Genomic DNA, 27933 nt, shown 5'->3' on the forward strand with positions numbered 1-27933 from the left:
AAGTCTTGGCCCGGAAGCAGTTTCCCATCCCGCCCCGCCCCGTGACTGCCGCGCGCCAGACAATTTCCGGTGGGGAGGGCGCTGACTCGCGGAGAGCAGGCTTCTGCGGTGGCGGCGCGATGACCACTCTCCGGGCCTTCACGTGCGACGACCTGTTCCGCTTCAACAACATGTGAGTGAGGCGCTCCCGGGCCCAGCTGCCGCCGGCGCGTCCCCGGGGCCGTGGGGGGAGGGGGCCGGGCGGACGTGCGGACGCCCCGCTGACCTTGGCCGGGCGGTCGTCCCCTCGCAGCCCTGCGCGCGGTGTGGGCGCTTCTCGGGGCGCCGGGCGGGGCGGGGGGCGCCTCTCAGGGGACGGGGCGGGGGGCGCCGGCCCTGCTCTGACCCCCGGCTCTGGCCCGCGTTCCTCTCCGGGCGGGTTAACACTGTGGCCCCGTCCAGGGCCCGGCGGGTTTGCGCGTCTCGTAACTGTTGCTGCGCATCCCGGCGGGGGCACTGCTGCGGCATGCCCAGGGTATGCACGTTCCTTCGTCCTAGTTAAGTTAAGGACTGTGACTTGCAGGTACCATTTTTTTTTTTTTTAAGTTTTATGAAAGTTCCTGAACACTTAAAAAGTTGGTATAATTTTATCGTGAACACGTGTAGACTATCAGCTGGACTCTACCGTTAACATTTCGCTACATTGGCTTCATCACATTTCTGTCCACCCACCCATCTATCCATGCACCCACCAATCCCAGACCCAGTTTAAACACCCCGGGGCAGTTATGTGAAAACTAAGGACCAGAGAGTACATATTCAAGTGTCAGGAGGATGGAAAGAACTTGAGATGAGGTGGCTAGAAACATTCAAAGAGGGGCTGAGCCTTGGAAAATGGGTAAGTGTTGACAGGGTTGAGGAAGGAGGTTCTGGAGGAGGAAGCAGGTGCGGGTGTGGCCGACACCTGGGAGGTGAGTGATGGTAGGAGCGGGTTTCTGTAACTCAGCGGTCAGAGAAACTGGTGAGACAGACTGGACTTCTGCTCCACTATTGGGGGAACTTTCTGTGGGGCCTCTCCCAGTGGGAGCAGTGTAACTAAGGCGACTGTTGAGGGCTCGCTGTGCCTGGCACTGGCGTAACCCATTTCCTCCTGACAACTCTGTGAAGTAGCTGCCCTTCTCATCCCAGGTTTGGTGTGAGTAAACTTAAGGTCCTGAGAGCGCAGGGGAATGGCCCAGGTGGTAGAGCCCTGCGTGGGAGTGGGCAGAGCAAGGAGACTGATCAAGGAGATTGGCTCCAGGCGGGTGGTTCTTACAGTGGTCCGTGAGCACCGGGAACTTTTTGGAAATGCACGTTCCTGGCCGCCCAGGAGCCTGAGCTCGCCACCACAGAGCTGTGTGCCGCGGGCCTGCTGGAGGAGGTATACCAGGCAGGTGTGAGCCATTTAGGTGGTCTTGGCAATGGCCGGGAGATGATGACTTGACAAAGTCTTGGGTTTGGGAAGCCCAGGCCCTGGAGGTGACAGTATGCTTTGAAGCTTCAAGAATAGATGAGGCAAAGCCTGTTGGAGAACGAGTTTTAACCGAAGACCTAGGAAGGGCCAACATTTTTATACGAAAATGAAAGAGTAGAAGGAAAATAAGCATGACCATTTATTTATAACAAAACATTTGATTTCCGAGAATCATGTAGCTTGTGAAGTCTTCTTCAGAATATGCCAATAGGGGAGCTCCTCTCCCTCCTCGTTTTCTCCTACTTCTCACTTTGATTAGGGCACTTCCATCAAGAATCACTGGAGTAGGGTGTTGCAGTAGTAACTGAAAGAAGCAGTGGATGTAGAAACGTTGCAGTTAATTTAACAAATATTTTATTCTTGGCAAAATGTTTTATGCCTATTGTGCACCAGTGCTGAAGAAACAGTAGTGAACAAAACAGAAAAAAAATGTTATCTTTATGGAATTTACAGTTTACTTATTTAAATTGGCTGTGCTGTGCGGCTTGTGGAATCTTAGTTCCCTGACCAGGGATTGAACTCGGACCCTTGGCAGTGAGAGCCAAGTTGGGGGAGTAATAGTCATAACCACTGAACCGCCAGGGAATTCCCAGAATTTACAGTTTAGAGGGGAGAGTAAGATAGAACTTAGCATTCAGTACAAAGGAAAAAATGTGAGCTGGAAAGGGAAATAGGGAGTGAGTGGGGATTCGGCTTTGGGTGAGGTGTTCAGGGAAGTTGTCACTGCAGAAAGACCTGGAGGAGAGAGAGTCTGTGGGCACTGTGGGCGGGAGACTTCCAGGCAGAGGGAGTGGCACGGGCACAGATTCCTGTTTCGGAGGAGGAGGCGGCGGCAGCCGTGCTGGAGCAGTGAGTGTGGGAGTGTGAGAACACCAGGTCCGATCGGAGTCAAAGGGCTCGACCTCGGAGAGGTCAGCATAGGACGTGGGTCTCCGCCAAGGGCGCTCAGACACTCAGGTGGAGAAGTCAGCTGGGCATCCGGACGTGGGAGTCTCAAGTTTAGGTCTGGGCTAAAGATAGAAATTTCGGGGTCAACACTATGTGGATGGCATTAAAACCAGGTGGCTAGGAGACATCAGTGATGAGTGAGTGTGGACAGGAAAAACGAGGTTCCAGGAATGTGCCCCAGGGCATCACATGTTAAAGGAGACACAGTGGCCCTGTGAGGTGGGAGGAAAACCTGATGGCGGGTCTGGAGTCTGAGAGAGGACGGCATTTCAGGAGGACGGAGCCCTGAACTGTGTCGAGTCTGCCGGTGGCTAGGTGTGCAGCACGTTTATACATTTCTTTGAGGGGAGCAGAGTCCTGGGTCCCGAGAGGTGGGGGCATCTGCTCCTCAGGCCTTCAGGCCTGGGTCCAGGAGAGCAGGTGGAGTGTGGGCGCGGAGGTGTAGGGTGGGTGGGGCGGTGGTGGGACCTTGGTGAAGCTTTCTTCTTACTGCTGTTTTCTTCTTGAAATTGGAAGCAGCTGAGGTGGAAGGGGGAGTGTTGAGGAGACAGGAGAGGGTATAGGGTAGTCCTGAGAAGCAGGGGGGAGTGAGTCCCACATGGATTAGTGATTCTCCAGGTGTGGCCAGGGGCGCCTCAAGATTGTTTTGGGGGTTCTGCAAGCCATTTTCATGATAATACTAAGGGTTTTGTTTTGGGGTTTTTTTTTTTTCTTTTTCATTCTCTCACAAGTGCACAGTGGAGTTTTCAGGGTTTGTGATCATGTAATAGTAAGCATAACAGGCACAGAAATGAGAAATCAGCTGCCTTCGATTAAACCAGACATTAAAAAGATCTGTAAAATTGTTAAAATAATGCCATTCTTGTCACTAAATTTTTGTTTTCGAAAATAGTGACATTTTTGGTTTAAAAAAAGTTATTCATATTAATGTATTATTTATTTTTTAAATGAATGTTTTAAACATTTAAATGTCAATAGATGTAACCCACATAAACAGAAGTTCTTGGGGTTTTCAGTAATTTTTGAGTGTAAAGGGATTCTAAGAACTGCTGGTCTCCAGAAATGCAGTGTGACTGTTTGCATTGTTAAGGGTCCAAAAGCAGAGTTTGACTGTGCAAGAGGAAGAGTTGAAGGTAGCTGTTTTGGGGTCTGGCAAAATATTGGTTCCATTAATTGAATAGGAAAGTAAGGGGCAGAGTTCTTCGTAGACAGAGGCAGGTGTGCATTTAAGACATGCTGATTCGAGAGTGTTGTGATCGGATAGGCTGGCGTGGCAGGCGCTCAGGAGCTTTCCTCTGAGAACAAAATTGAAAGTATGGGAATGGGGGCAGTGGGGGGCAGAAATGTAGAAGAGTGGTGAGCAGAAGCCTGAGTGGTGAGACGGCCCACATTTTGGGGGGGGAGGGAGGGAGGAGGAGGAATTGGCAGGGAGGGGGTGCTTGTCAGATGCTGCAGGGCTAGGGTTACTACCCCCATCTGTGATTGACACGCCAGCTTGGTCCCCAGTTCCGGTAACAGTTTATTGCCATTTAGAAAATGGAAGGTTTTAGGGACTTCCCTGGCAGTCCGGTGGTGAAGACTCGGTGCTCTCACTGCTTCGGGCCTGGGTCCAGTCCCTGGTCCAGAACTAAGATCCCACGAGCCACTTGGTGCAGCCAAAGGAAAAAAAAAAAAGGAGGGTTTTGATGATGCATTAACTATAATTTGTAAAGAAGAAGCAGTTAAATGAAAATGTACAGATGTCTTTATAGTGGCTGTGATGATAGCTCATTATGGTCATTAGATAAATTAAACCGTCTTTCTTAGCTGTAAAGTTGGTTTTAAAGTTGTGGATTTAACATGTTTTGTTTTCCCTGTGCATGTTATTTTTAGTTGTAGTCTCCTTATTTAAACTGGTTTTGTAAACACTGCTTACTGTTGACATTTTTCTTGTTTCTTTTAGTAACTTGGATCCACTTACAGAAACTGTATCCTTTTTTAAAAAGTTAAATGAAGGCTTACTAAGAATAAGGAAAATAGAGGATCAAAAGGAAAAAAATAGACTTGAGTACCGAAAATGTTTAAAACTTGGAGGTCAGGAAACATAAGCAACATTGAAAGCAGCTGAAAATAAAAAACACTAAAAACCTGGGAACAAGAGTTATCTTACACCTGTTGACAAGCCGCTACTATAATGACCTCATAAATCAAGAACAGTACAGTTCCCTGCCCGCCCTGCCCCTCAGTAGTAAGCATAGCTGTGAGCAGCAGAAAGCGGTGACTTCAGCAGGAGGGGCTATTCCTGCCTGATGTGAATGAGTCTAGAGTGGACGAGCAGTCCTGGTGGCTCTGTGACATCCCCAGCGACCGGGCTCTGCAGTGGAACCACTCTCCCGTTCCCGGGTGTTCCTGGCTTCCTGTCCAGGTGGCTCCCAGAGCGTACCGCATCTCAGCCATGTTCTTGGCAGGAGGATCGATCAACAGAGGGGAAGGTGAGTGCGTCCTTCCCAGACTCCCAGGGGTACCTCTGGGAGGTGCCACACAGCCTTCTGCATCCTGTGGACCCCTGCCTCGTGCCATACCTGCCTATCTAGAACAGAGTCTGGAATGAGCCTGATATATATTGGGGCGTGTTGCTAAAGTGAAAGAAGGGCTTTGGCTAACATTAGCAGTATTTCTCATGCTCCCCACTAGAGACACGGGCAAAGGTGTGTGAAGTGAGGGTCCTCTGACCCTAACAGACAATCCCCACACGCTCAGGAGCGTGAAACACAGAGCTGCACTTTGGGGTTATGTGCCATGTCCACTGCAGGGTAGGAGGGTAGTATTAATTGATAATTTAACAAAGAGGGCATATAGGATGCTATGAAAATATTAAAAAGAGTTCGGTCTCACCAGTTAAAAGACATGCAGATTAAAAGCAAAATGAGATACCATGTTTTATCTATCAAATTACGAAGGATTTCAAGCAGTGATAAAACTCAAGGCTGATGAAGGTGAGGTGAGGGGAGCAGTCTCATAAACTGCGAGTGACGGTGTAAATGCTAGTCTTTCTGGAAGGCACTTTGGTAATGTAATACCTAGTAATTCAATTTCCTGGAAGCTGAAGATAATAAATAGTCAATTATGTCAGGTTGGCCCAGTAATGTGCATGGGCCAGGTTTGGCCCACTGCCTTTTTTTGTGAATAATGTACATATTGTCTGTGCTCTTCTCCTTGGTTTTCACAGGTTTTTCTTTTAAATTGAAATAGAGTTGATTTACAATGTTGTATAAGTTCAGTAGTTTTTTATGGTAAGAATGCACAACAAGGTAGAAGTAGAAGAACCTTTCTTAATTTGGTAAAGGTTTGATATTACAAACCTTCAGTGAGCATTATAGGTAAGTGAGAAATTAGATTCGTTCCCTTTAAGATTGGGTGTGAGATGAGAATGCCTGCTGTCACTACTGCACGCTAACATAGTTCCAGAGGAACTGACCAAAGGTATTGGAAAGAAGAAAGAAGTGAAAGAAAGTATAAGGATAAGAAAGGTAGAAATAAAACTGTCATTATTTATAATTGATAATACAGTCATCTATCTAGAAAAAAGAACAACCTATTAATAAGCGAGTTCAGCAATGTTAGAACCAAGATCAAGTTTCGAAAAATCAGTAGCATTTCTGTACACGAGCAGTAGAAATCAAGAAAATATTTTTAATTGAATACTTAAAACATGAATATCTACTTAAAGAACATCATGCATAAAACTAAAAAGTTGAAAGAATGGAAGCAGATTTTTTTAATATCTAAAACTGACAGGAAGTGAATAGCTAGAATATATAACGAGGTTTTTTTCTGTTCTGTGCCGTTTTTTTTAATTTTATTGGAGTATAATTGATTTACAGTGTTGTATTTCAGGTGTACAGCAAAGTGATTCGGTTATACATATATTCATTATTTTTCAGTCTTTTCTCCTACAGGTTATCACAGAATATTGAGTAAAGTTCCCTGTGCTATACATATACAGTAGGTCCTTATTGGTTACCTATCTTATATATAGTAGTGTGTGTATGTTAACCCTAAACTCCTGATTTATCCCCCGCCCCTCCACGTTTCCTCTTTGGTAACCATAAGTTTGTTTTTGATATCTGTAAGCCTGTTTCTGTTTTTGTAAATAAGTTAATTTGTATCAGTTTTTTAGACTCCACATATCAGTGATATCATATGATATTTGTCTTTGTCTGACTTACTTAGTCTGATAATCTCTGGGTCCATCCATGTTGCTGCAAATGGCATTTTCTTTTTTTTGGCTGAGTAGTATTCCACTGTATATATGTATACCATATCTTCTTTATCCATTCCTTTGTCGATGGACATTTAGGTTGCTTCCGTGTCCTGGCTGTTGTAAACAGTGCTGCAGTGAACATTGGGGTGCATGTATCTTTTCAAATTATAGTTTTCTCCTGATAAATGCCCAGTAGTGGGATTGCTGGGTCACATGGTAGTTCTATTTTTAGTTTTTTAAGGAACCTCCATACTGTTCTCATAGTGGTTGTACCAACTTACATTCCCACCAACAGTATAAGAGGGTTCCCTTTTCTCCACACCCTCTCCAGCATGTTATTTGTAGATTTTTTAAAAAAATATCTTTCTTGGGGTATAATTGCTTTACAGTGGTGTGTTAGTTTCTGCTTTATAACAAAGTGAAATCAGTTGTACATATACATATATCTCCATATCTCCTCCCTCTTGCGTCTCCCTCCCTCCCACCCTCCCTATCCCACCCCTCTAGGTGGACACAAAGCACCGAGCTGATCTCCCTGTGCTATGCGGCTGCTTCCCACTAGCTATCTATTTTACATTTGGTAGTGTATATAAGTCCATGCCACTCTCTCACTTCGTCCCAGCTTACCCTTCCCACTCCCCGTGCCCTCAAGTCCATTCTCTCCATCTGCATCTTTATTCCTGTCCTGCCCTTAGGTTCTTCAGAACCATTTTTTTTCTAGATTCCATATATATGTGTTAGCATACGGTATTTGTTTTCCTCTTTCTGACTTAATTCATTCTGTATGACAGACTCTAGGTCCATCCACCTCACTACAAATAACTCAATTTCTTTTCTTTTTATGGCTGAGTAATATTCCATTGTATACATGTGCCACATCTTTATGCATTCATCTGTCACTGGACACTTAGGTTGCTTCCATGTCCTGGCTATTGTAAATAGAGCTGCAATGAACATTATGGTACATGACTCTTTTTGAATTATGGTTTTCTCAGGGTATATGCCCAGTAGTGGGATTGCTGGGTCATATGGTAGTTCTATTTTTAGTTTTTGAAGGAACCTCCATACTGTTCACCATAGTGGCTGTATCAATTTACATTCCCACCAACAGTGCAAGAGGGTTCCCTTTTCTCCACACCCTCTCCAGAATTTATTGTTTGTAGATTTTTTGATGATGGCCATTCTGACCAGTGTGAGATGATATCGCATTGTAGGTTTGGTTTTTTTTTTTAAGAGAAAAAAAGTTTTCTTAAATCTGGAAAAACAAAGCTCAGAAGAACCAACAATGTTTCAAACAGAAAGTCACAAAAATTGTAATCATCATCATCAGTTCACTCAGTCCCATGTAATTAATTTTTTTTCATCTTGATCTTTTGTTAACACTTTTATGAATTCATCAGTTTTCCATTAGAGTTCTGAAAATGCTTATTCATTCAGTTCAGCAGTATAGTCAGTTACCAGAAACCTGTACTTGTCAGTCTTTTCCATGAATTACTTGAAGATGAAACCCTTTATAGGAACATTTTTGCAAAAGCAACAGAGTACACCCAGAACTGTCTGTAAATGACAAAAGACTTAAAAATGAACACAGTTAAAGATTTGATGAAAGTTCATAATAATGCAGTTGACAAGGAAATTTAGTTATTTCTGAGATATACATTTAAAAATAATAACTAGAATTATGACTTATAACATTATACCAGAACATATAAGATTTTTAGGAATTCCATGTAATGTCTGAAACGTTTATATTAACATATTTCCATACAAATAACCCAAAGAAAGTTTTAGTATTGTTTTTTTTTAAATTTTTGAATTTTATTTTATTTTTTTGTACAGCAGGTTCTTATTAGTCATCAGCTTTATACACATCAGTGTATACATGTCAGTCCAAATCGCCCAATTCATCACACCACCATCCCCACCCCACCATGGCTTTCCCCCCTTGGTGTCCATACGTTTGTTCTCTACATCTGTGTCTCAACTTCTGCCCTGCAAACCAGTTCATCTGTACCATTTTTCTAGGTTCCACATACATGCATTAATATACAATATTTGTTTTTCTCTTTCTGACTTCACTCTGTATGACAGTCTCTAGATCCATCCACGTCTCAACAAATTACCCAATTTCATTCCTTTTTATGGATGAGTAATATTCCATTCTATATATATGTTCCAAAACTTCTTTACCCATTCGTCTGTCGATGGGCATTTAGGTTGCTTCCATGACCTGGCTATTGTAAATAGTGCTGCAGTGAACATTGGGGGTGCATGTGTCTTTCTGAATTAGGCCCATCATTTCTGATGATGCCCATTCTAACTGGTGTGAGGTGATACCTCACTGTAGTTTTGATTTGCATTTCTCTAATAATTAGTGATGTTGAGCAGCTTTTCATGTGCTTCTTGGCCATCTGGATGTCTTTGGAGAAATGTCTATTTAGGCCTGCCCATTTTTGGATTGGGTTGTTTGTTTGTTTTTGTGGTACGTGAGCCTCTCACTGTTGTGGCCTCTCCCGTTGCGGAGCACGCTCCGGACGCGCAGGCTCACCGCCCATGGCTCACAGGACTAGCCACTCTGCGGCATGTGGGATCTTCCCGGACCAGGGCATGAACCTGTGTCCCCTGCATTGGCAGGTGGACTCTCAACCACTGCACCACCAGGGAAGCCCTGGTTGTTTGTTTTTTAAATATTGAGCTGCATGAGCTGTTTATATATTTTGGAGATTAATCCTTTGTTGATTGGTTTGCAAATATTTTCTCCCATTCTGAGGGTTGTCTTTTCGTCTTGTTTATGGTTTCCTTTGCTGTGCAAAAGCTTTGAAGTTTCATTAGGTCCCATTTGTTTATTTTTGTTTTTATTTCCATTACTCTAGGAGGTGGATCAAAACAGATCTTCCTGTGATTTATATCAAAGAGTGTTCTTCCTATGTTTTCCTCTAAGAGTTTTATAGTGTCCAGTCTTAAATTTAGATCTCTAATCCATTTTGAGTTTATTTTTGTGTATGGTGTTAGGGAGTGTTCTAATCTCATTGTTTTACATGTAACTGTCCAGTTTTCCCGGTACCACTTATTGAAGAGACTGTCTTTTCTCCATTGTATATCCTTGCCTCCTCTGTCATAGATTAGTTGACCATAGGTGCGTGGGTTTATCTCTAGGCTTTCTATCTTGTTTCATTGATCTGTGTTTCTGTTTTTGTGCCAGTACCATATTGTCTTGATTACTGTAGCTTTGTAGTATAGTCTGAAGTCAGGGAGTCTGATTCCTCCAGCTCTGTTTTTTTCCTTCAAGACTGCTTTGGCTATTCGGGGTCTTTTGTGTCTCCATACAAATTTTAAGATTTTTTGTTCTAGTTCTGTAAAAAATGCCATTGGTAATTTGATAGGGATTGCATTGAATCTGTAGATTGCTTTGGGTAGTATAGTCATTTTCACCATATTGATGCTTCCAATCCAAGAACATGGTATATCTCTTCATCTGTTGGTATCATCTTTAATTTCTTTCATCAGTGTCTTATAGTTTTCTGCATACAGGTCTTTTGTCTCCCTAGGTAGGTTTATTCCTAGGTATATTTTTCTTTTTGTTGCAATGGTAAATTGGAGTGTTTCCTTAATTTCTCTTTCAGATTTTTCATCATTAGTCTATAGGAATGCAAGAGATTTCTGTGCATTAATTTTGTGTCCTGCAACTTTACCAAATTCATTGATTAGCTCTAGTAGTTTTCTGGTGGCATTTGATTAGCTCTAGTAGTTCTCTGGTGGCATTTTTAGGATTCTGTATATATAGTATCATGTCATCTGCAAACAGTGACAGTTTTACTTCTTCTTTTCCAATTTGTATTCCTTTTATTTCTTTTTCTTCTCTGCTTGCCGTGGCTAGGACTTCCAAAACTATGTTGAATAATAGTGGTGAGAGTGGACAACCTTGTCTTGCTCCTGATCTTAGAGGAAATGCTTTCAGTTTTTCACCATTGAGAATGATGTTTGCTGTGGGTTTGTCGTATATGGCCTTTATTATGTTGAGGTAGGTTCCCTCTGTGCCCATTTTCTGGAGACTTTTTTATCATAAATGGGTATTGAATTTTGTCAGAAGCTTTTTCTGCATCTATTGAGATGATCATATGGTTTTTATTCTTCAGTTTGTTAATACGGTGTATCACATTGATTGATTTGCGTATATTGAAGAATCCTTGCATCCCTGGGATAAATCCCACTTGATCATGGTGTATGATCCTTTTAATGTGTTGTTGGATTCTGTTTGCTAGTATTTTGTTGAGCTTTTCATCTATATCCATCAGTGATATTGGTCTGTAATTTTCTTTTTTTATAGTATATTTGTCTGGTTTTGGTATCAGTGTGATGGTGACCTCATAGAATGAGTTTGGGAGTGTTCCTTCCTCTGCAATTTTTTGGAAGAGTTTGAGAAGGATGAGTGTTAGCTCTTCTCTAAATGTTGGATAGAATTCACCTGTGAAGCCATCTGGTCTAGGGCTTTTGTTTGTTGCAAGATTTTTAATCACAGTTTCAATTTCATTACTTGTGATTGGTCTGTTCATATTTTCTATTTCTTCCTGGTTCAGTCTTGGAAGGTTATACCTTTCTAAGAATTTGTCCATTTCTTCCAGGTTGTCCATTTTATTGGCATAGAGTTGTTTGTAGTAGTCTCTCAGGATGCTTCGTATTTCTGTGATGTCTGTTGTAACTTCTCCTTTTTCATTTCTAATTTTATTGATTTGAGTCCTCTCCCTCTTTTTCTTGATGAGTCTGGCTAATGGTTTATCAATTTTATCTTCTCAGAGAACCAGCTTTTAGTTTTATTGATCTTAGCTCTTGTTTTCTTTGTTTCTGTTTCATTTATGTCTGCTCTGATCTTTCATGATTTCTTTCCTTCTACTAACTTTGAGTTTTGTTCTTCTTTCTCTAGTTCCTTTAGATATAAGGTTAGATTGTTTGAGATTTTTCTCATTTCTTGAGGTGGGCTTGTATAGCTATAAACTTCCCTCTTAGAACTGCTCTTGCTGCATCCCATAGGTTTTGGATCATCGTGTTTTCATTGTCATTTGTCTCTACGTATTTTTTGATTTCCTCTTTGATTTCTTCAGTGATCTCTTGGTTATTTAGTAGTGTATTGTTTAGCCTCCATGTGTTTGTGTTTTTTACGTTGTTTTCCCTGTAATTCATTTCTAATCTCATAGCGTTGTCAGAAAAGATGCTTGATATGATTTCAATTTTCTTAAATTTACTGAGGCTTGATTTGTGACCCAAGATGTGATCTATCCTGGAGAATGTTCCATGCGCACTTGAGAAAAAAGTGTAATCTGCTGTTTTTGGTTGGAATGTCGTATAAATATCAGTTAAATCTATCTGGTCTGTTGTGTCATTTAAAGCTTCTGTTTCCTTATTTATTTTCGTTTTGGATGATCTGTCCATTGGTGTAAGTGAGGTGTTAAAGTCCCCCAGTATTATTGTGTTACTGTTGATTTCCTTTTTTATAGCTGTTAGCAGTTGCCTTATGTATTAAGGTGCTCCTATGTTGGGTGCATATATAATTGTTATATATTCTTCTTGGATTGATCCTTGATCATTATGTAATGTCCTTCCTTGTCTCTTATAGCATTCTTTATTTTAAAGTCTATTTTATCTGATATGAGTATTGCTACTCCAGTTTTCTTTTGATTTCCATTTGCATGGAATATCTTTTTCCATCCCCTCACTTGCAGTCTGTATGTGTCCCTAGGTCTGAAGTGGTTCTTTTATAGACAGCATATATATGGGTCTTGTTTTTGTATCCATTCAGCAAGCCTGTGTCTTTTGGTTGGAGCATTTAATCCATTCACGTTTAAGGTAGTTATCAGTATGTATGTTCCTGTGACCATTTTCTTAATTGTTTTGGGTTTGTTTTTGTAGGTCCTTTTCTCCTCTTGTGCTTCCCACTTAGAGAAGTTCCTTTAGCATTTGTTGTAGAGCTGGTTTGGTGGTGCTGAATTCTCTTAGCTTTTGCTTGTCTGTAAAGCTTTTGATTTCTCCATCAGATCTGAATGAGATCCTTGTGGTTGTAGGTTCTTCCCTTTCATCACTTTAAGTATATCATGCCACTCCCTTCTGGCTTGTAGAGTTTCTGCTGAGAAATCAGCTGTTAACCTTATGGGAGTTCCCTTGTATGTTATTTGTTGTTTTTCCCTTGCTACTTTCAATAATTTTTCTTTGTCTTTAGTTTTTGCCAATTTGATTACTGTGTCTCGGCATGTTTCTCTTTGGGTTTATCCTGTATGGGACTTGCTGCACTTCCTGGACTTGGTGGCTGTTTCTTTTCCCATGTTAGGGAAGTTTTCGACTATAATCTCTTCAAATATTGTCTCAGGTCTTTTCTCTCTCTCTTCTTCTGGGACCCCTGTAATGTGAATGTTGTTGCGTTTAATGTTGTCCTAGAGGTCTCTTAGGCTGTCTTCATTTCTTTTCATTCGTTTTTCTTTATTCTGTTCCGCAGCAGTGAATTCCACCATTCTGTCTTCCAGGCCACTTACCCGTTCTCTGCCTCAGTTATTCTGCTATTGATTCCTTCTAGTGTAGTTTTCATGTCAGTTATTGTATTGTTCATCTCTGTTTGTTTGTTCTTTAATTCTTCTAGGTCTTTGTTAAACATTTCTTGCATCTTCTTGATCTCAGCCTCCATTCTTTTTCCGAGGTTCTGGATCATCTTCACTATCATTATTCTGAATTATTTTCCTGGAAAGTTGCCTATCTCCACTTCATTTAGATGTTTTTCTGGGGTTTTATCTTGTTCCTTCATCTGGTACATAGCCCTCTGCCTTTTCATCCTTTCTGTGAATGTGGTTTTTGTTCCACAGGCTTCAGGATTGTAGTTCTTGCTGCTTTTGTCTGCCCTCTGGTGGATGAGGCTATGTTAAGAGGCTTGTGTGAGTTTCCTGATGGGAGGGACTGGTGGTTCGTAGAGCTGACTGTTGCTCTGTTTGGCAGAGCTCAGTAAAACTTTAATCCGCCTGACTGCTGATGGGTGGGGCTGGGTTCCCTCCCTGTTGGTTGTTTGGCCTGAGGCAACCCAACACTGGAGCCTACCTGGGCTCTTTGCTGGGACTAATGACAGACTCTGGGAGGGCTCACGCCAGGGAGTATTTCCCAGAACTTTTGCCGGTGTCCTTGTCCCCACGGTGAGCCACAGCCATCTCCCACCTCTGCAGGAGACCCTCTAACACTAGCAGGTCTGGTTCAGTCTCCCCTGGGGTCACTGCTCCTGCTGGGTCCCAGTGCGCACACTACTTTGTGTGTTCCCTCCAAGAGTGGAGTCTCTGTTTCCCCCAGTCCTGTTGAAGTTCTGCAGTCAAATCCCACTAGGTTTCAAAGTCTCATTCTCTAGGAATTCTTCCTCCCATTGCCGGACCCCCAGATTGGGAAGCCTGATGTGGGGCTCAGAACCTTCACTCCAGTGGGTGGATTTCTGTAGTATAAGTGTTCTCCAGTCTGTGAGTCACCCACCCAGCAGTTATGGGATTTGATTTTACTGTGATTGAGCCCCTCCTACCATCTCACTGTGGCGTCTCCTTTGTCTGTGGATGTGGGGTATCGTTTTTGGGGAGTTCCAGTGTCTTCCTGTTGATGATTGTCCAGCAGCTAGTTGTGATTCTGGTGTTCTTGCAAGAGGGAGTGAGAGCACGTCCTTCTACTCTGCCATCTTGGTTCCACCCTCCCTCACTGTAGTTTTGATTTGCATTTCTCTGATAATTAGTGATGTAGAGCATTTTTTAATGTGCTTTTTAGCCATCTTGTTTTTGGAGAAATGTCTATTTAGATCTTCTGCCGATTTTTTGATTGGGTTGTTTTTTGATGCATGAGCTATTTGCATATTTTGGAGATTAATCCCTTGTCAGTTGCTTCATTTGCAAATATTTTCTCCTGTGGGTTGTGTTTTCATTTTGTTTATGGTTTCTTTTGCTGTGTAGAAGCTTTTAAGTTTAATTAGGTCCCATTTATTTTTATTTTTATTTTCATTACTCTAGGAGGTGGATCAAAGAAGATACTGCTGCAATTTATGTCAAAGAGTGTTTTGCCTGTGTTTTCCTCTAAGTTTTATAGTGTCTGGCCTTCATTTAATTTAAGTCTTTAACCTGTTTTGAGTTTATTTTTGTGTATGGTGTTAGGGAGTGTGCTAACTTCATTCTTTTACATGTAGCTGTCCAATTTTCACAGCCTCACTTATTGAAGAGACTGTCTTTTCTCCATTGTATATTCTTGCCTCCTTTGTCATAGATTAGTTGACCATAGGTGTGTGGGTTTTTCTTTCGGCTTTCTGTCCTGTTCCATTCAGTTGTATTTGTTTTTGTGCCAGTACCATACTGTTTTGATGACTGTAGCATTGTAATATAGCCCGAAGTCAGGGAGCCTGACTGCTCCAGCTCTGTTTTTTATTCGCAGGATTGCTTTTGCTATTAGGGGTCTTTTGTGTTTCCATACAAATTTAAATTTTTTTTGGTTCTAGTTCTGTGAAAAATGCCATTGCTAATTGATAGGGATTGTAGTTGAATCTGATTGCCTTGGGTAGTGTAGTCATTTTGACAGTATTGATTCTTTCAATCAAAGAGCATGGTATGTCTTTCTGTTTGTGTCATCAGCATCTTATAGTTTTCAGAGTACAGGTCTTTTGTCCCCTTGGTAAGTTTATTCCTAGATGTTTTATTCTTTTTGATGTGATGGTAAGTGGGATTGTTTCCTTAATTTCTCTTTTTTGGTCTTTCATTGTTAGTGTACAGGAATGGAAGAGATTTCTGTGTATTAATTTTGCATCCTGCAACTTTACCAGAATCATTGATGAGCCCTAGTAGTTTTCTGGTAGCATCTTCAGGATTTTCTATGTGTGGTATCATTTTATCTGCAAACAGTGATGATTTTACTTCTTTTCCAATTTGGATTCCTTTTATTTCTCTTTTTCTCTGATTGCCATGGTTAGGACTTCCAAAACTATGTTGAATAAAAGTGGTGACAGTGGACATCTTTGCCTTGTTCCTGATCTTAGATGGAATGCTCTCAGCTTTTCACTGTTGAGAATGATGTTAGCTGTGGGTTTGTCATATATGGCCTTTATTATGTTTAGGTAAATTCCCTCTATGCCCACTTTCTGGAGAGTTCTTATCATAAATGGGTGTTGAATTTTGTCAAAAGCTTTTTCTGCATCTATTGAGATGATCATATGGTTTTTATTCTTCAGTTAACATGGTGTATCACACTGATTGATTTGCAGATATTGAAACATCCTTGCATCCCTTGGATAAAGCCCACTTGATCACGGTGTATGATCCTTTTAATGTATTGTTTGATTCAGTTTACTAGTATTTGGTTGAGGATTTTTGCATTTATGTTCGTCAGTGATATTGACCTGTAATTTTTTTTGTGGTATCTTTGTCTGGTTTTGATATCAGGGTGATGATGATGGCCTCACAGAATGAGCTTGGGAGTATTCTTTCCTCTGCAGTTTTTTGGAAGAGTTTCAGAAGGATAGGTGTTAACTCTTCTCTGAATGTTGATAGAATTTGCCTGTAAAGCTATGTGGTCCTGGACTTTTCTTTGTTGGAAGTTTTTTAAACACTGTTTCAATTTCAGTACTTGTGATTGGTATGTTCATATTTTGTATTTTTTTCTGGTTCAGTCTTGGAAGGTTGTATCTTTCTAAGAATTTGTCCATTTCTTCTAGGTTGTCCGTTTTATTGGTATACAGTTGTTTGTAGTAGTCTATTATGATTCCTTGTTTTTCTATGATGTCAGTTGTAACTTCTTCATTTCTGATCGTATTGATTTGAGCCCTCTCCCTTTGTTTTTGAGTCTGGCTAAAGGTTTATCCCTTTTGCTTATCTTCTCAAAGACCCAGCTTTTAGTTTCATTGATCTTTTTTGTTTTCTTTGTCTCTATTTCATTTATTTCTGCTCTGATCTTTATGATTTCTTTACTTTTACTAACTTTGGGTTTGTTTTTTTTTTTTGTACTTTCTCTGGTTGCTTTAGGTGTAAGGTTAGGTTGTTTACTTGAGATTTTTGTTTTCTGAGGTAGGATTGTATTGCTATAAACTTCCCTCTTAGAACTGCTTTTGCTGTGTCCCATAGGCTTTGGATTGCTATGTTTTTGATGTCATTTGTCTTTAGGTACTTGATTTCTTCTTTGATTTCTTCAGTGATCCATTGGTTGTTTAGTAACATATTGTTTAGCCTCCATGTGTTTGTGTTTTTTTACAATTTTTTTTGCCTGTAACTGATTTCTAATCTCATAGCGTTGTGGTCAGAAAAAGATGCTTGATGTGATTTCAATTTTCTTAAATTTACTGAGGCTTGATTTGTGGCCCAATATGTTATCTGTCCTGGAGAATGTTCCATGTGCACTTGAGAAGACAGTGTATTCTGCTTTTGGATGGAATGTTCTATAAATATCAGTTAAGGCCATCTGGTCTAATGTGTCATTTAAGGCCTGTTTCCTGATTGATTTTCTGTCTGAATGATCTGTCCACTGATGAAAGTGGTGTGTTAAAGTCCCCCCCCCACTGTGTTACTGTCAACTTCTTTTTGTAGCTGTTACCATTTGCCTTACGTATTGAGGTGCTCCTATGTTGGGTGTCTATATGTACAATTGTTACATCCTCTTCTTGGATTGATCCCTTGATCATTATGTAGTGTCCTTCCTGATCTCTTGTAACAGTCTTTAAAGTCTGTTTTGTCTGATATGAGTATTGCTACTCCTGCTTTCTTTTGAATTCCATTTGCATGGAATACCTTTTTCCATCCCCTCACTTTGTATGTGTCCTTAGATATGAAGTAGGTCTCTTGTAGATGGCATATATATGGTTCTTGTTTTTGTATCCATTTAGCCAGTCTGTGTCTGTTGGTTGGAGCATTTAATCCATTTACATTTAAGGTAATTATCAATACATGTTCTTACTGCTGTTTTGTTAATTGGGGTTTGTTTTTGAAGGTCTTTTTTCTTCCTTTCCTCTTGTTCTCTTGTGATTTGATGTCTATCTTTAGTGTTGTTTGGATTGCTTTTTCTTTTTGTGTGTGTGTGTGTATCTGTGGTAGAGTTTTGGTTTGTGGTTCCCATGAGGTTTTGATAGAGCAGTCTGTATAACTACAAGATTGTTTTAAGTTGCTGGTCTCAATTTCCAGTGTATTTCCAGTATCCTGCATTTGTACTCTTCTCATGATTGCCGATTTTGATATCATATTTATGTGTGGATGGTTTCCTACCTTTATGTTTGCCTTTACCAGTGAGCTTTCCCATTTGTAATTTTCTTGATTCTAGTTGTGGCCTTTTCCACTTAGAGAAGTTCCTTTAGGTTTTGTTGTGGTTTTCACAGTTTGAGTAGCTGCAACAGAGGCCAATATGGTCCACACAGCCTTGAATATTTACTGTCTCCTTTTTTGTTTTCTGATTTTTATTGGAGTATAGTTGCTTTATAGTGCTGTGTTAGTTTCAGGTGTACAGCAAAGTGAATCAGTTATACATATATTTCCTCTTTTTTCGATTTCCTTCCCATTTAGGTTACCACAAAGCATTGAGTTCCCTTCCCTGTGCTTTACTTTAGGTTCTTGTATCTATTTTATACATAGTATCAATAGTGTATGTGTCAATCCCAATTTCCCAATTCATCACCCACTCCCCCCACCCCCCAGTCTGGCTCTTTAGAGAAAATGTTTGTTACTTTGTTAGCCCCTGAGTTAATGTCAGTAATAGCAGTAAAAATCAACTATAGATACATGCAACAACAGGGCTACATATCAGAAACAAAGTTGAATGGAAAAAGACTCCATAATTTTCATTTGTATTTAAAACATTGACCTATTAAAGACTTCTCCATGTTTATAAAAAAGTAAAAGGAGTTTGAAGAATTGTGAATGACAGAAAATTTTCACTGTATATAAGGGAAAGTATTAGGATGCAAATCAATTTATGTGGTGTGCTTCCCGTTACACTTAAAAGTTTTTGGTGAAAGTCCCATAATCCAGGTGAGGCCATGTTTCAGAGTAACCTGCCAGGGCTTCTTGGTCCATGAGCTTGGGCCAGGGGCTCCTCCAGTAGCCAGAGAAAAGATGGTTATGATGTCAGTGGCTGGATGGCAGAAAGACTTGACGACTGCCATGTTAAGGGTTATGTTTGAAGAGACAGAATAAAGGCTGTTCTTCAGAGGAGAGTTTGAAGAATTTACACTGAACAGATTTTCCAGGAAGTTTAAAAAAAAAAGATTGATGGTGTCCCCTTATAGAACTGCATCAGCAAGCTTATACTAAGGAGGAGGACAGGAATTGAGTACAAGTCAGCAAGGACACCAGGGTTGAAGAGTTAAGTAAGACATTCACTTTTAAGTCAGTTTTTTTTTTTGCATTACTAGAAATGGAGACCTTGACTTGGTGGAGGGGAAAAACTAGGTTTGTTAAGTAGCCTTTGGAAATACTTAAGTTTAAAGTTATTTTCACTGTCCCATGGCTGAAGCTAATGTAGGAACTAGTTGTTAATTTCCCAGTGCAATTATGGAAAAATAAGCAATACTGAGCATGTGCTGTTTGCCAAGCACCAGGGATAGAGGGAACATGGCATACATGTTCCAAGGGGAGACAGTAAACAAGTAAGAGTATCAGGTGATTATCGATAAAGTGCTGTGCAGGGATCTAGACACAGTGTGAGCAGCGGGGGAGACGACTGTAGAACTTGGGAGCCTGGTTCTCTGCTGTCTATTGGATGCTACTGTCTCCAGTCACATTTGAGTTTATATATATTCAGGCAATTTTCTTAAAAATTAGTGCTTAACCTAAATATTTCATCTAATAAATTGATTATGGAAGTCATACATATGGCTGGGGATAAACAATATACTTTTTAAAGGAAACTTGAAAATATCCCTTTCATGAAGAAATCTGACTGTCCATTACTTTGCATCCTCCTTAACAAGACTCTAGTATGGGATTCCTTTTTACTTACAGTACCTCGCCCACTGGCCAGAGTACTTCATTGTTGCAGAGGCCCCTGGTGGAGAGTTAATGGGTTATAGTAAGTATAATACCACTAGTACTTTTTTGGATAGGCAGTTGAGATTAAAATATAGGTTTTAACTGATTATTCTATATTGGTCACAGAACTGGAAGTATAATCGTGACGCCCATAATTTTATTTCCTTTTCAACCATTTGACAGCTCACTGATCCCTTCCGATCTGTTCTATTTTAGGTACTATGCTAGGCCCAGGGGATAGAGCAGTGACCCAGACAGACTTGGTTGCATTGCTAACAAAAATTTGAGCTGTAGGTTGTCTGTTATGTGTACATGACATGCATACATACCCACATGAAATGTAGATATTTAAAAAAATACTTATCAAGTAAAAGCATTAATAACAATTAGCTAGATGACTTTTAAGTATTGCTTAAAGATCAGAACTTGGTCATTAGTTTCCTTTATAATAAAAATGTACTAAACAGCATTTCTGTATGTGTAAATCCTCGTGTTTAGTTACTGGATGTGATCTTTCATTGGCAGTCATGGGCAAAGCAGAAGGCTCGGTGGCGAGGGAAGAGTGGCATGGGCACGTCACAGCTCTGTCTGTTGCCCCGGAATTCCGACGCCTTGGTCTGGCTGCTAAGCTTATGGAGTTATTAGAGGAGATTTCAGAAAGGTAGGCACCTGCTTTGCAAATGATTTTTGAACTCTAACCATTTGAGTTTTCTCTAACCATTTGAGTTTTCTCTTGGTGAATGTTTTATCAGATTTTTTCCTTCAGATTGAATATGTCATGATGCAGTTTCATAGGAATTTCATTTTCAGCCTCTAATAGTCCTTATACCAATTCTGTCACATATTCAGAGTGATATTATTGTCCCTGTTTGGCCACTGAGGAAAATTAAGGCAGCGTGAGTGACCTGCCATAGGCTTGTGAGCTGGGTAACTGGTGGAATCAATCTAGCCCTCAAGGCTTCTGTAGTGTTCTTGCCACTGCGGCAGGTGTTTCCAACCTTGGCATCTCAGTCATTTTCTCATAGTGCCCTAGGCTAAACACAAGTGTAGTCTTAAGCAGTTGTGTCCCAGCAAGCTAGTAGCTATTCAGAAGAAAGAAATATTTTCATTTCATTGTTAAATAACTGTGGTTACCTCCTAATGAGATGTGTGCACCTGCTGGGCATTGCATGGCTTCTCAAACCTTGGAGCCAGCTGCAGAACTGCCAGCATTCTTGTTTCATGTTGATTTTCATGTGGTCCTGGGGTTTTAATCAGAAGCCTGGCTTCGTAAAGATACTGTGTCACCAAAAGGAATATTATGTGATATGATGTGTATTTGTGAACTATATAAAGCTAGTAGTTTGCCAGTGTACAACAAGGTTTGCCTACGTTTTCCCCAAACATTTGAAATATGCACCTCCATGAGTTTGAGAACTGCAAATATTGTAGCTGTAGCTTTTTTTTCAGACCTGTTTTAATGTTCACTCACTATGTGTTACTTTTATTAACTCCATTAAAGTGGAACATTTTAAAGACGTAACCATGGCCTGAAAACACTGAGCCAAGTCAAGGGCAAGAGGAACCTGAGCTCATTCTTAATTTAGCTGAAAAAGTCTAGTCCTTAAGAGCTTAAAAAGTTCTTCCTAGAGTGAATACAGAAGAGGTGAAAATCTTCAGCAAGATTGTAGTTTACACACATTGGTTAATGGCATATCTTGTTTGACATTATCATGTATAGTTGACAGGGAGTTAGGAACTGTTCTAATTGCACATCTAATGTATTTATAGGATAGACCATCTCTTAGAGTAGAAAACCACTATGTTCCCTTCCCTTACAGTTTCTAAACGTTCATTTACTTTACAATTGTTGCTAAGATTTAAGTGGCCTGTATTTGTGTAGGGGTGTGTGTGTGTATACACACACACATACATATATACATGTATTTTTAATGTATACATTAAATGTGTACACTAAAAATAGAAACAGTATATAATATCCAAAGAGAAAAATAGGATAATAAAAGTCAATTCAAAAGGAAACTAAAGTAGCAAAACAAATAAAAAGCATGCAATAAGGTGGTAGCAGTGAATCCAAATATAACCGATAAATACAACAGCAGATGTTAAAAACATTATTATGCCAAGTGAACCAGGCACAGGAAGACAAATATTGTGTGATTCCACTTAGATACCTAAAGTAGTTAAATTCATGAAGAGTGGAATGGTGGTGGCTGGGGACGGGGGAAATGTCAAGTTACTAAAGTTTCAGTTCAGCAAGAAGAATAAGCTCTAGAGTTTGATGTATAATGTTGTATACCTACACTTGAAGATAGTGTACATTTAAAGTTTATTGAGAGGGTAGATCTCATGTTACGTATTCTTAGGGCAGTAACATTAAAAAATGGGCTGTCAGAACTGTATTTACAGGAAATATGTATAAAGGTTAAAGATAAAGATCGAAAGTAAAGAAAGAAATTTTTTAAATTATGCAAATTCTAACAGTGTGCTTAAATTAACAACAGTCACATTATAGTTCAATAATTATGAGAATAAAAAAGGGTCTGCATACTGAGAAGAGTTAATCAGGGAGATGTAATAATTAAAAAATTGTATGTACCCAGTGACAAATTCAAAGTAAAAATGCAACAGTTGACAAAACTACAAGAAGAAATAGACAAATCATAATTAGAGATACGAACATGCCTCAGGACAATCAGAAATTGATTAAGGGTACAGAACAAGGGTCAACAAACTTTTTCTGGGCCAGACAGTAAATGTTAAGGCTTCACAGGCCACCCAAGGTCTCTATTGCTTCTTCAAAATTGTAAAAAACCATTCTTTGCTTGAGAGAGAGCAGCATAAAAATAGGTTGAAAGCTGACCCCTGCCTTAACTAATTCCAGTCAGCCAGAACCAGAATCTTTCCACAAAGAAAGCTATGGGTTCTCTGGCAATTTCACCAACAATTTAAGAAATAATGACACTAAGTATACTTTTACACACAAAAAGGGAACAATCACAAAACCTGACAAGAGGAAGGAAAATCTCATGACAGATGTAAAGTCCCAGAAAATTCTTAGCAAAATGGATTCAGCAATTCATGAAAAGGATGACATATCAGGGGAAGTTTGTTTTAATATTAGAATGTATCCTACCAGTTAATAGGCTGAAGAATATTTTTTATCAGTAAATGTAGAAAACGCTTTGATACAATCCAGTGTTCACTCTTGATAAAAACTGTTAGCAATAGAAAGGGAAAACTTACTTAACCTGAAAAACTGAAAACCTGTAGTAATGCACTGAATGGTTTCTGGGACAGGACAGGACAGGATGCCTAAAGTCGGCTTCTCTTCAGTAATTTACTGGAAATCATCCTTTACCATACAAGTGAAGCAAGAAAAATAAAAGATAGGTTTGAGAAGAAACAAAACCGTTATTTTGGATAGGTAAGATTGTACAAATAGAAAACCTACAAATGTTTAGAATTTTAATAAAAGTTAAGCTAAGTTGTTGCTAGTATAAATTAAATTGCTTTTCTATACAAACAGTAACATTTAGAAGAGGATGCAATTTGCATCGGCATCAGTACATTAAGCCCTTAGGAGAAATCTAACAAAAGCTGTGCAAGGCCTCTCTGAAGTTTATACAACTTTACCCAGAGACAGTACGGACGACCTACCTAAGTGGAGGGAGGAACTACCTCTGCAGCATAGAGTTAGCCATCTCTACAGTAGACAGGTAACTGGTCCACAGGGTCAGCGTAACTGCAACCCAAATCACAAGTCTTTTCCGTGCAACTTGTTGATTCTGAAACTTACAGGGAATGGAAGGAGCCAAAAAGAGGTAAGACACTCTTGAACAGCAAAAAAGTGAGTGGAGTAATTGCCTAGGCTAGTGGAACAGAATTTGAGACACAGACTCAGGAACACATGGACTTTAGACACACCTTGGAGGAGGCAACTGCAGATCAGTGGTGGGGAAGGACACACTTTCCAATAAACGTGGTGGCACCACTGGATATCCATATGGGAAAAGATTTTTCCCACATTACCTTATCACGCACAGATCAATTCCATATTTATTAAAAACCTATATGTGAAGAGCAAAACTAAAAAGCCCTTCTCCATGACCTCAGGGTAGAAAAGAACTTCTCAAGCCCTAAAAAGTGCAAGGAAATCATATATTCAACTTCACTAGAGTGCGGTAACTTTGTTCATCAAACGATACATAAGGATAATGACAAGTCACAAATTGGAAAAAGATTCGCAAATTGGGGAGAAGACTTGCACCATCCTTTACACAGGCTGAATATCCAGAATACAGAGAACTACATGTGGGGGAGAACGACCAATAAAGACCATACAGGAATGAGAAATCTAAATGGTGGACACAAATACAGTCAGCCCTGTTAGTAATCGAAATGCCAGCTAAAATTGCCCTGAGATGCCATCAGGAGCCTACCCCCTCCTGTGGGAGTGTCAGGTGGCACATGTGGGCTGGGAGACAGGCATTATCTGATAAAGTTGAAGGTGTCCTTGTGAGCCAGCAGTGACACTAACTGCAGACCTTAGATATCCCGGATGTACCACAAGACACACAACAAAATACTTGTAGCAGCATAGTTGATAATGTATAGGACCACAGACATCTCACATCTCATAGTGTGTCCATACAGGGACACACTAAACACAGGGAGGATGGACAAGCTCCAGCTGCCCCGGGACTGACTCAGTACCGACTGGGAGGCGAGTCACTAAAGAGTAAAGTATGACTCCATTCAGGTGATGTTCACAAACAGGAGAAATTAAACCAGAACAGGTGGTAAGTCTACTGCATAAAGCAAGGCGCTGATGACCACATGAGTCAGGACATGGAGACCTGGGTAAGAAAGGGGCTGTCACTGACCAGAGGGACCCAAGGGCTTCAGAGCTGTGACCAGTGTCCTGTAGTTATACAAGGCCACATCGGTGCTTTCTTCAAAAACCTTGGGTGAAACTATTATATGACTAATTTGGTAAAATGATTTTTAAAGCCAGGTAACAGAATTGTGGTAAAAATTTAAAGTTTATCTTTTAAGAAAACCTGTAGGTTTTGAAACGTTACAGTTATCTTTTGTACTGCAACATAATTGCCATAAATCCTCAGCAGTAAAAATTGATAACGATGTAATTGCCTGCAGGGTTTCATAGTACCATCCTATGAATAGTCAAAGTAGTTTTAAAAATTATGTATTATTTTCAAGGACTTCTAATTTTTTTTTTTTTTAATTACAGAAAGGGTGGATTTTTTGTTGATCTCTTTGTAAGAGTGTCTAACCAAGTTGCAGTCAACATGTACAAGCAGTTAGGCTACAGTGTGTACAGGACAGTCATAGAGTACTATTCGGCCAGCAACGGGGAGCCCGATGAGGATGCTTACGGTGAGCTCCCTTTTGGGGTGGTATCCCTGAGAGGAAGCCAAATGTCTACATTCATCCTACAGACTGAAATACTCGGCTATTTTAATACACTTAAGAGAATCATATTTAAAATCTGGGCTGTAATTAAATCTGCTTTAACCTGCCCTTAAGAACCTACCACTGATTAATTTACATTAACTAACCATTGGTTAATTACTGTCAGTTATTGTTTTACTGGTACAGACACATTTTTACTAAGGTTCTGTCAAGAGAACATTTGTAGCAAGAGCTGGATCCCAGCTGGGGGTTTGGTGTACTCGTGATTGAGAATCTCACTTACAAATACATTTCTCTTAGAATATGATAGAAGTGGGGGTAGGGGACAAAACCTCTCATAGTTTTGTTTTTTAACCTATACATTTTAAATTTGATATAAAATATTCTGACATTTGGGTACTTACATTAAACTTTGCTTCCTAACAGATATGAGGAAAGCACTTTCCAGGGACACTGAGAAGAAATCCATCATACCATTACCTCATCCTGTGAGGCCGGAAGACATTGAATAACCATGAGCAGTGGTTCTTAGGCTGATGATGCTCCAGGTATTTTATGGACAATATTATTTTCATTAGATGATCCTGGAGCTCTATTAGGAGAAAAGGGAATCGTTTAGATCTTAAAGACTTCAAGAAAAAAACAGGTTATAAACTTGTCTTGTTTCCTATTAGCAATATCATACCTTCTAAAGCTGTCCACTGTAATAAAATTCAGCCAAAAAAGGCAGCTAGGTCAAAAGGAAGCATTCCACTGTTATGGTTCATAATGTCATATTCATGGTATGCTAGGGAAAAAGCTTGCTCCAATCTCCTCCTTAATTCTGTGCCTGAGAACCACTGCTGCATATATATTTTTTATTTTGTATTGAACTGTTAATTGAAGCTTTAAAAGCATATATGGAATGTGTAAATCTAAGATGTATAATAAAACGCACTGTTGACTCGAGTGTTTTCTGGAAGGTTTTTGGTCATTTATAAACGTCAGGTTATCAGGATTGAAGAGGTCATCATTTAGGGTATGTTGTTTCCCTTACATTTTTCATTTATATACAAAGCATTGTTTAATTGCTTACTTGGACAGTCCCTGCCCAGCACACTTAAGCGTCCTTCTTATTGCAAAGTTCTTCCCAGATAATTGTTTCCATACTGCTGGTCTCAGGTCTTTTCTTTGTCTAGTCTCACAGTGCTTTGCTTAAATCCTTTCAACAAAATACAAAAAGATGCTAAAATAAAGGGGAAAAAGAACCTAATTCCCAAAGAAAGGCCACGTAATTAGATCACAGGCTAACCACATATTTTCATGTGTAGTTTTCATCGCATGCAGTATCTGAAAATATCCAGTGAGTAACAGTAGCTAAAGAAAACGAAATAAATCACAGAAATGATTATTAAAACCCTGTTACTTTTGTAAGGACTTATTTTGGTGGAGTTGAGGGTGAGAGAGAAGTGAGGTTCTCCCAGGAGAGTAATTTTTTCTTTCATGCATTTCACACTGGCACATTACCTGCCCGAAAGTGGCCTTACTGCTAGTTTTTTTCCTGACACAAACATGCGACACAAACAGAACGTGATTGTGATTAGTCACTTAGAGTAGCATCTGGCCTGTTTTCATCTCACCCCGTGGCCCTGTGCGCTTAGCCAACTCAGAGGAGTGCTCCTCTTCCCTGACTGGACAGACCTTGGAACTCAACAGTCAGAGCCTATGATCCCAGCAGCTGAAGCTGGTCAGGTGACTGAAGTAGCGAGGCTAGGAGTAGGTTGCTTTCACCTGCTAGTCCTATTTCCTTCTGCCCCCAATTTTCAAGATACAATTTAACACTGTATTGATTAGCTTTTATTCCCTTGGGTGAATAATACACTTGAAAATGTAATAATAAATTTGCAAACAATATATTTGCTAATTGGCCTTATAGGTGAAAAAAACACAAATATACAGTTCTAGTCAAACAGCTTGTGTAGTGAACAACAACAAAAAAAAAGGCTTGAGAAATACAGGCTGGATTAAAGGAAACAATCTCTCAGATGAGTTAATTAAGGCAAGTATTTTTTGCCTGAGAATATAAGCAGCAAGTACATTATCATCTTGTGCTGCTTTGTTTCATGACTTAGCATATAGTTACCTCAGCTGTTTTTCACGTTCTAAGTCGAGGCTAAGTTGAACGTGTCAGGTTTTACAGGTAGACAGTCTACTGCAGCACGCCCGGCAACATTTACTGGTGCTCTAGGTAGAGATGATTCCCTTGTCCATTAAGTTTGGGAAACACAGCCAGCATTGCACCTGGGGATTCACAATGTATAGGGAATGTTATCAAGGGCCCTGAGAAGCCTAACTATGAAGAGATTTGTCAACAAGGCTTAACCCTTAACCTAGGGTTTCCCAAACTCACTGGAGCATGGGACATTGTTTTTCACAGCTCTTACATTACTGTTCTTTAAACAAGCCACTGCAGAGCTCAACCAGTTTGGGAGACTGATTACAGCATAACTGAAATTCAACTAAAATGTTTTTGGTAAAAAAAAAAAAAAAAAAGACCTTGTTCAGTAATACAGTAACTGTAAATTATTTTCTAACTGGTGTTTTCAAAAACACTTAGTATAAATGGCCATTAAGAAGGTATAGCTATTTAGAAGTTAATCTAAGCACATTCAATTCCACGAGGAATGAACATTATTTAAGAAAGTGGCCAGGAATGAACATTTTATTGAGCACTTACTCTGTGCCAGAAGTACTCCCTTTCTAACTTAATCTTCAAAATGAGCTGGCAAAAGCCCATCTTATGAGTGAAGGAACTGAAAATAAACGTTATGTATCACCAA

The 27933-nt window shown here is 40.0% G+C and overlaps 1 protein-coding gene across 2 annotated transcripts; it reads left to right on the forward strand.

Moving 5' to 3' along the window:
• Positions 1–58: 58 nt before the first annotated feature.
• Positions 59–26060, forward strand: NAA20 (N-alpha-acetyltransferase 20, NatB catalytic subunit). Of its 2 annotated transcripts, XM_065892533.1 has the most exons (6): positions 59–172; positions 4383–4407; positions 19628–19718; positions 20204–20339; positions 24933–25078; positions 25541–26060. In XM_065892533.1, the coding sequence occupies exons 1-6, from the start codon at positions 120–122 to the stop codon at positions 25624–25626; spliced, it is 537 nt and encodes a 178-aa protein (XP_065748605.1). In that variant the 5' UTR covers positions 59–119; the 3' UTR covers positions 25627–26060. The 2 variants fall into 2 exon arrangements, with proteins under 2 accessions (XP_065748605.1, XP_065748606.1); XM_065892534.1 differs by lacking the exon at positions 24933–25078 and having other exon boundaries at positions 120–172; positions 25541–25571.
• The last annotated feature ends 1873 nt before the right edge of the window (positions 26061–27933 follow it).

The sequence above is a fragment of the Phocoena phocoena genome, chromosome 15, assembly GCF_963924675.1.
Source record: "Phocoena phocoena chromosome 15, mPhoPho1.1, whole genome shotgun sequence".
Taxonomy (NCBI): Eukaryota; Metazoa; Chordata; class Mammalia; order Artiodactyla; family Phocoenidae; genus Phocoena; species Phocoena phocoena.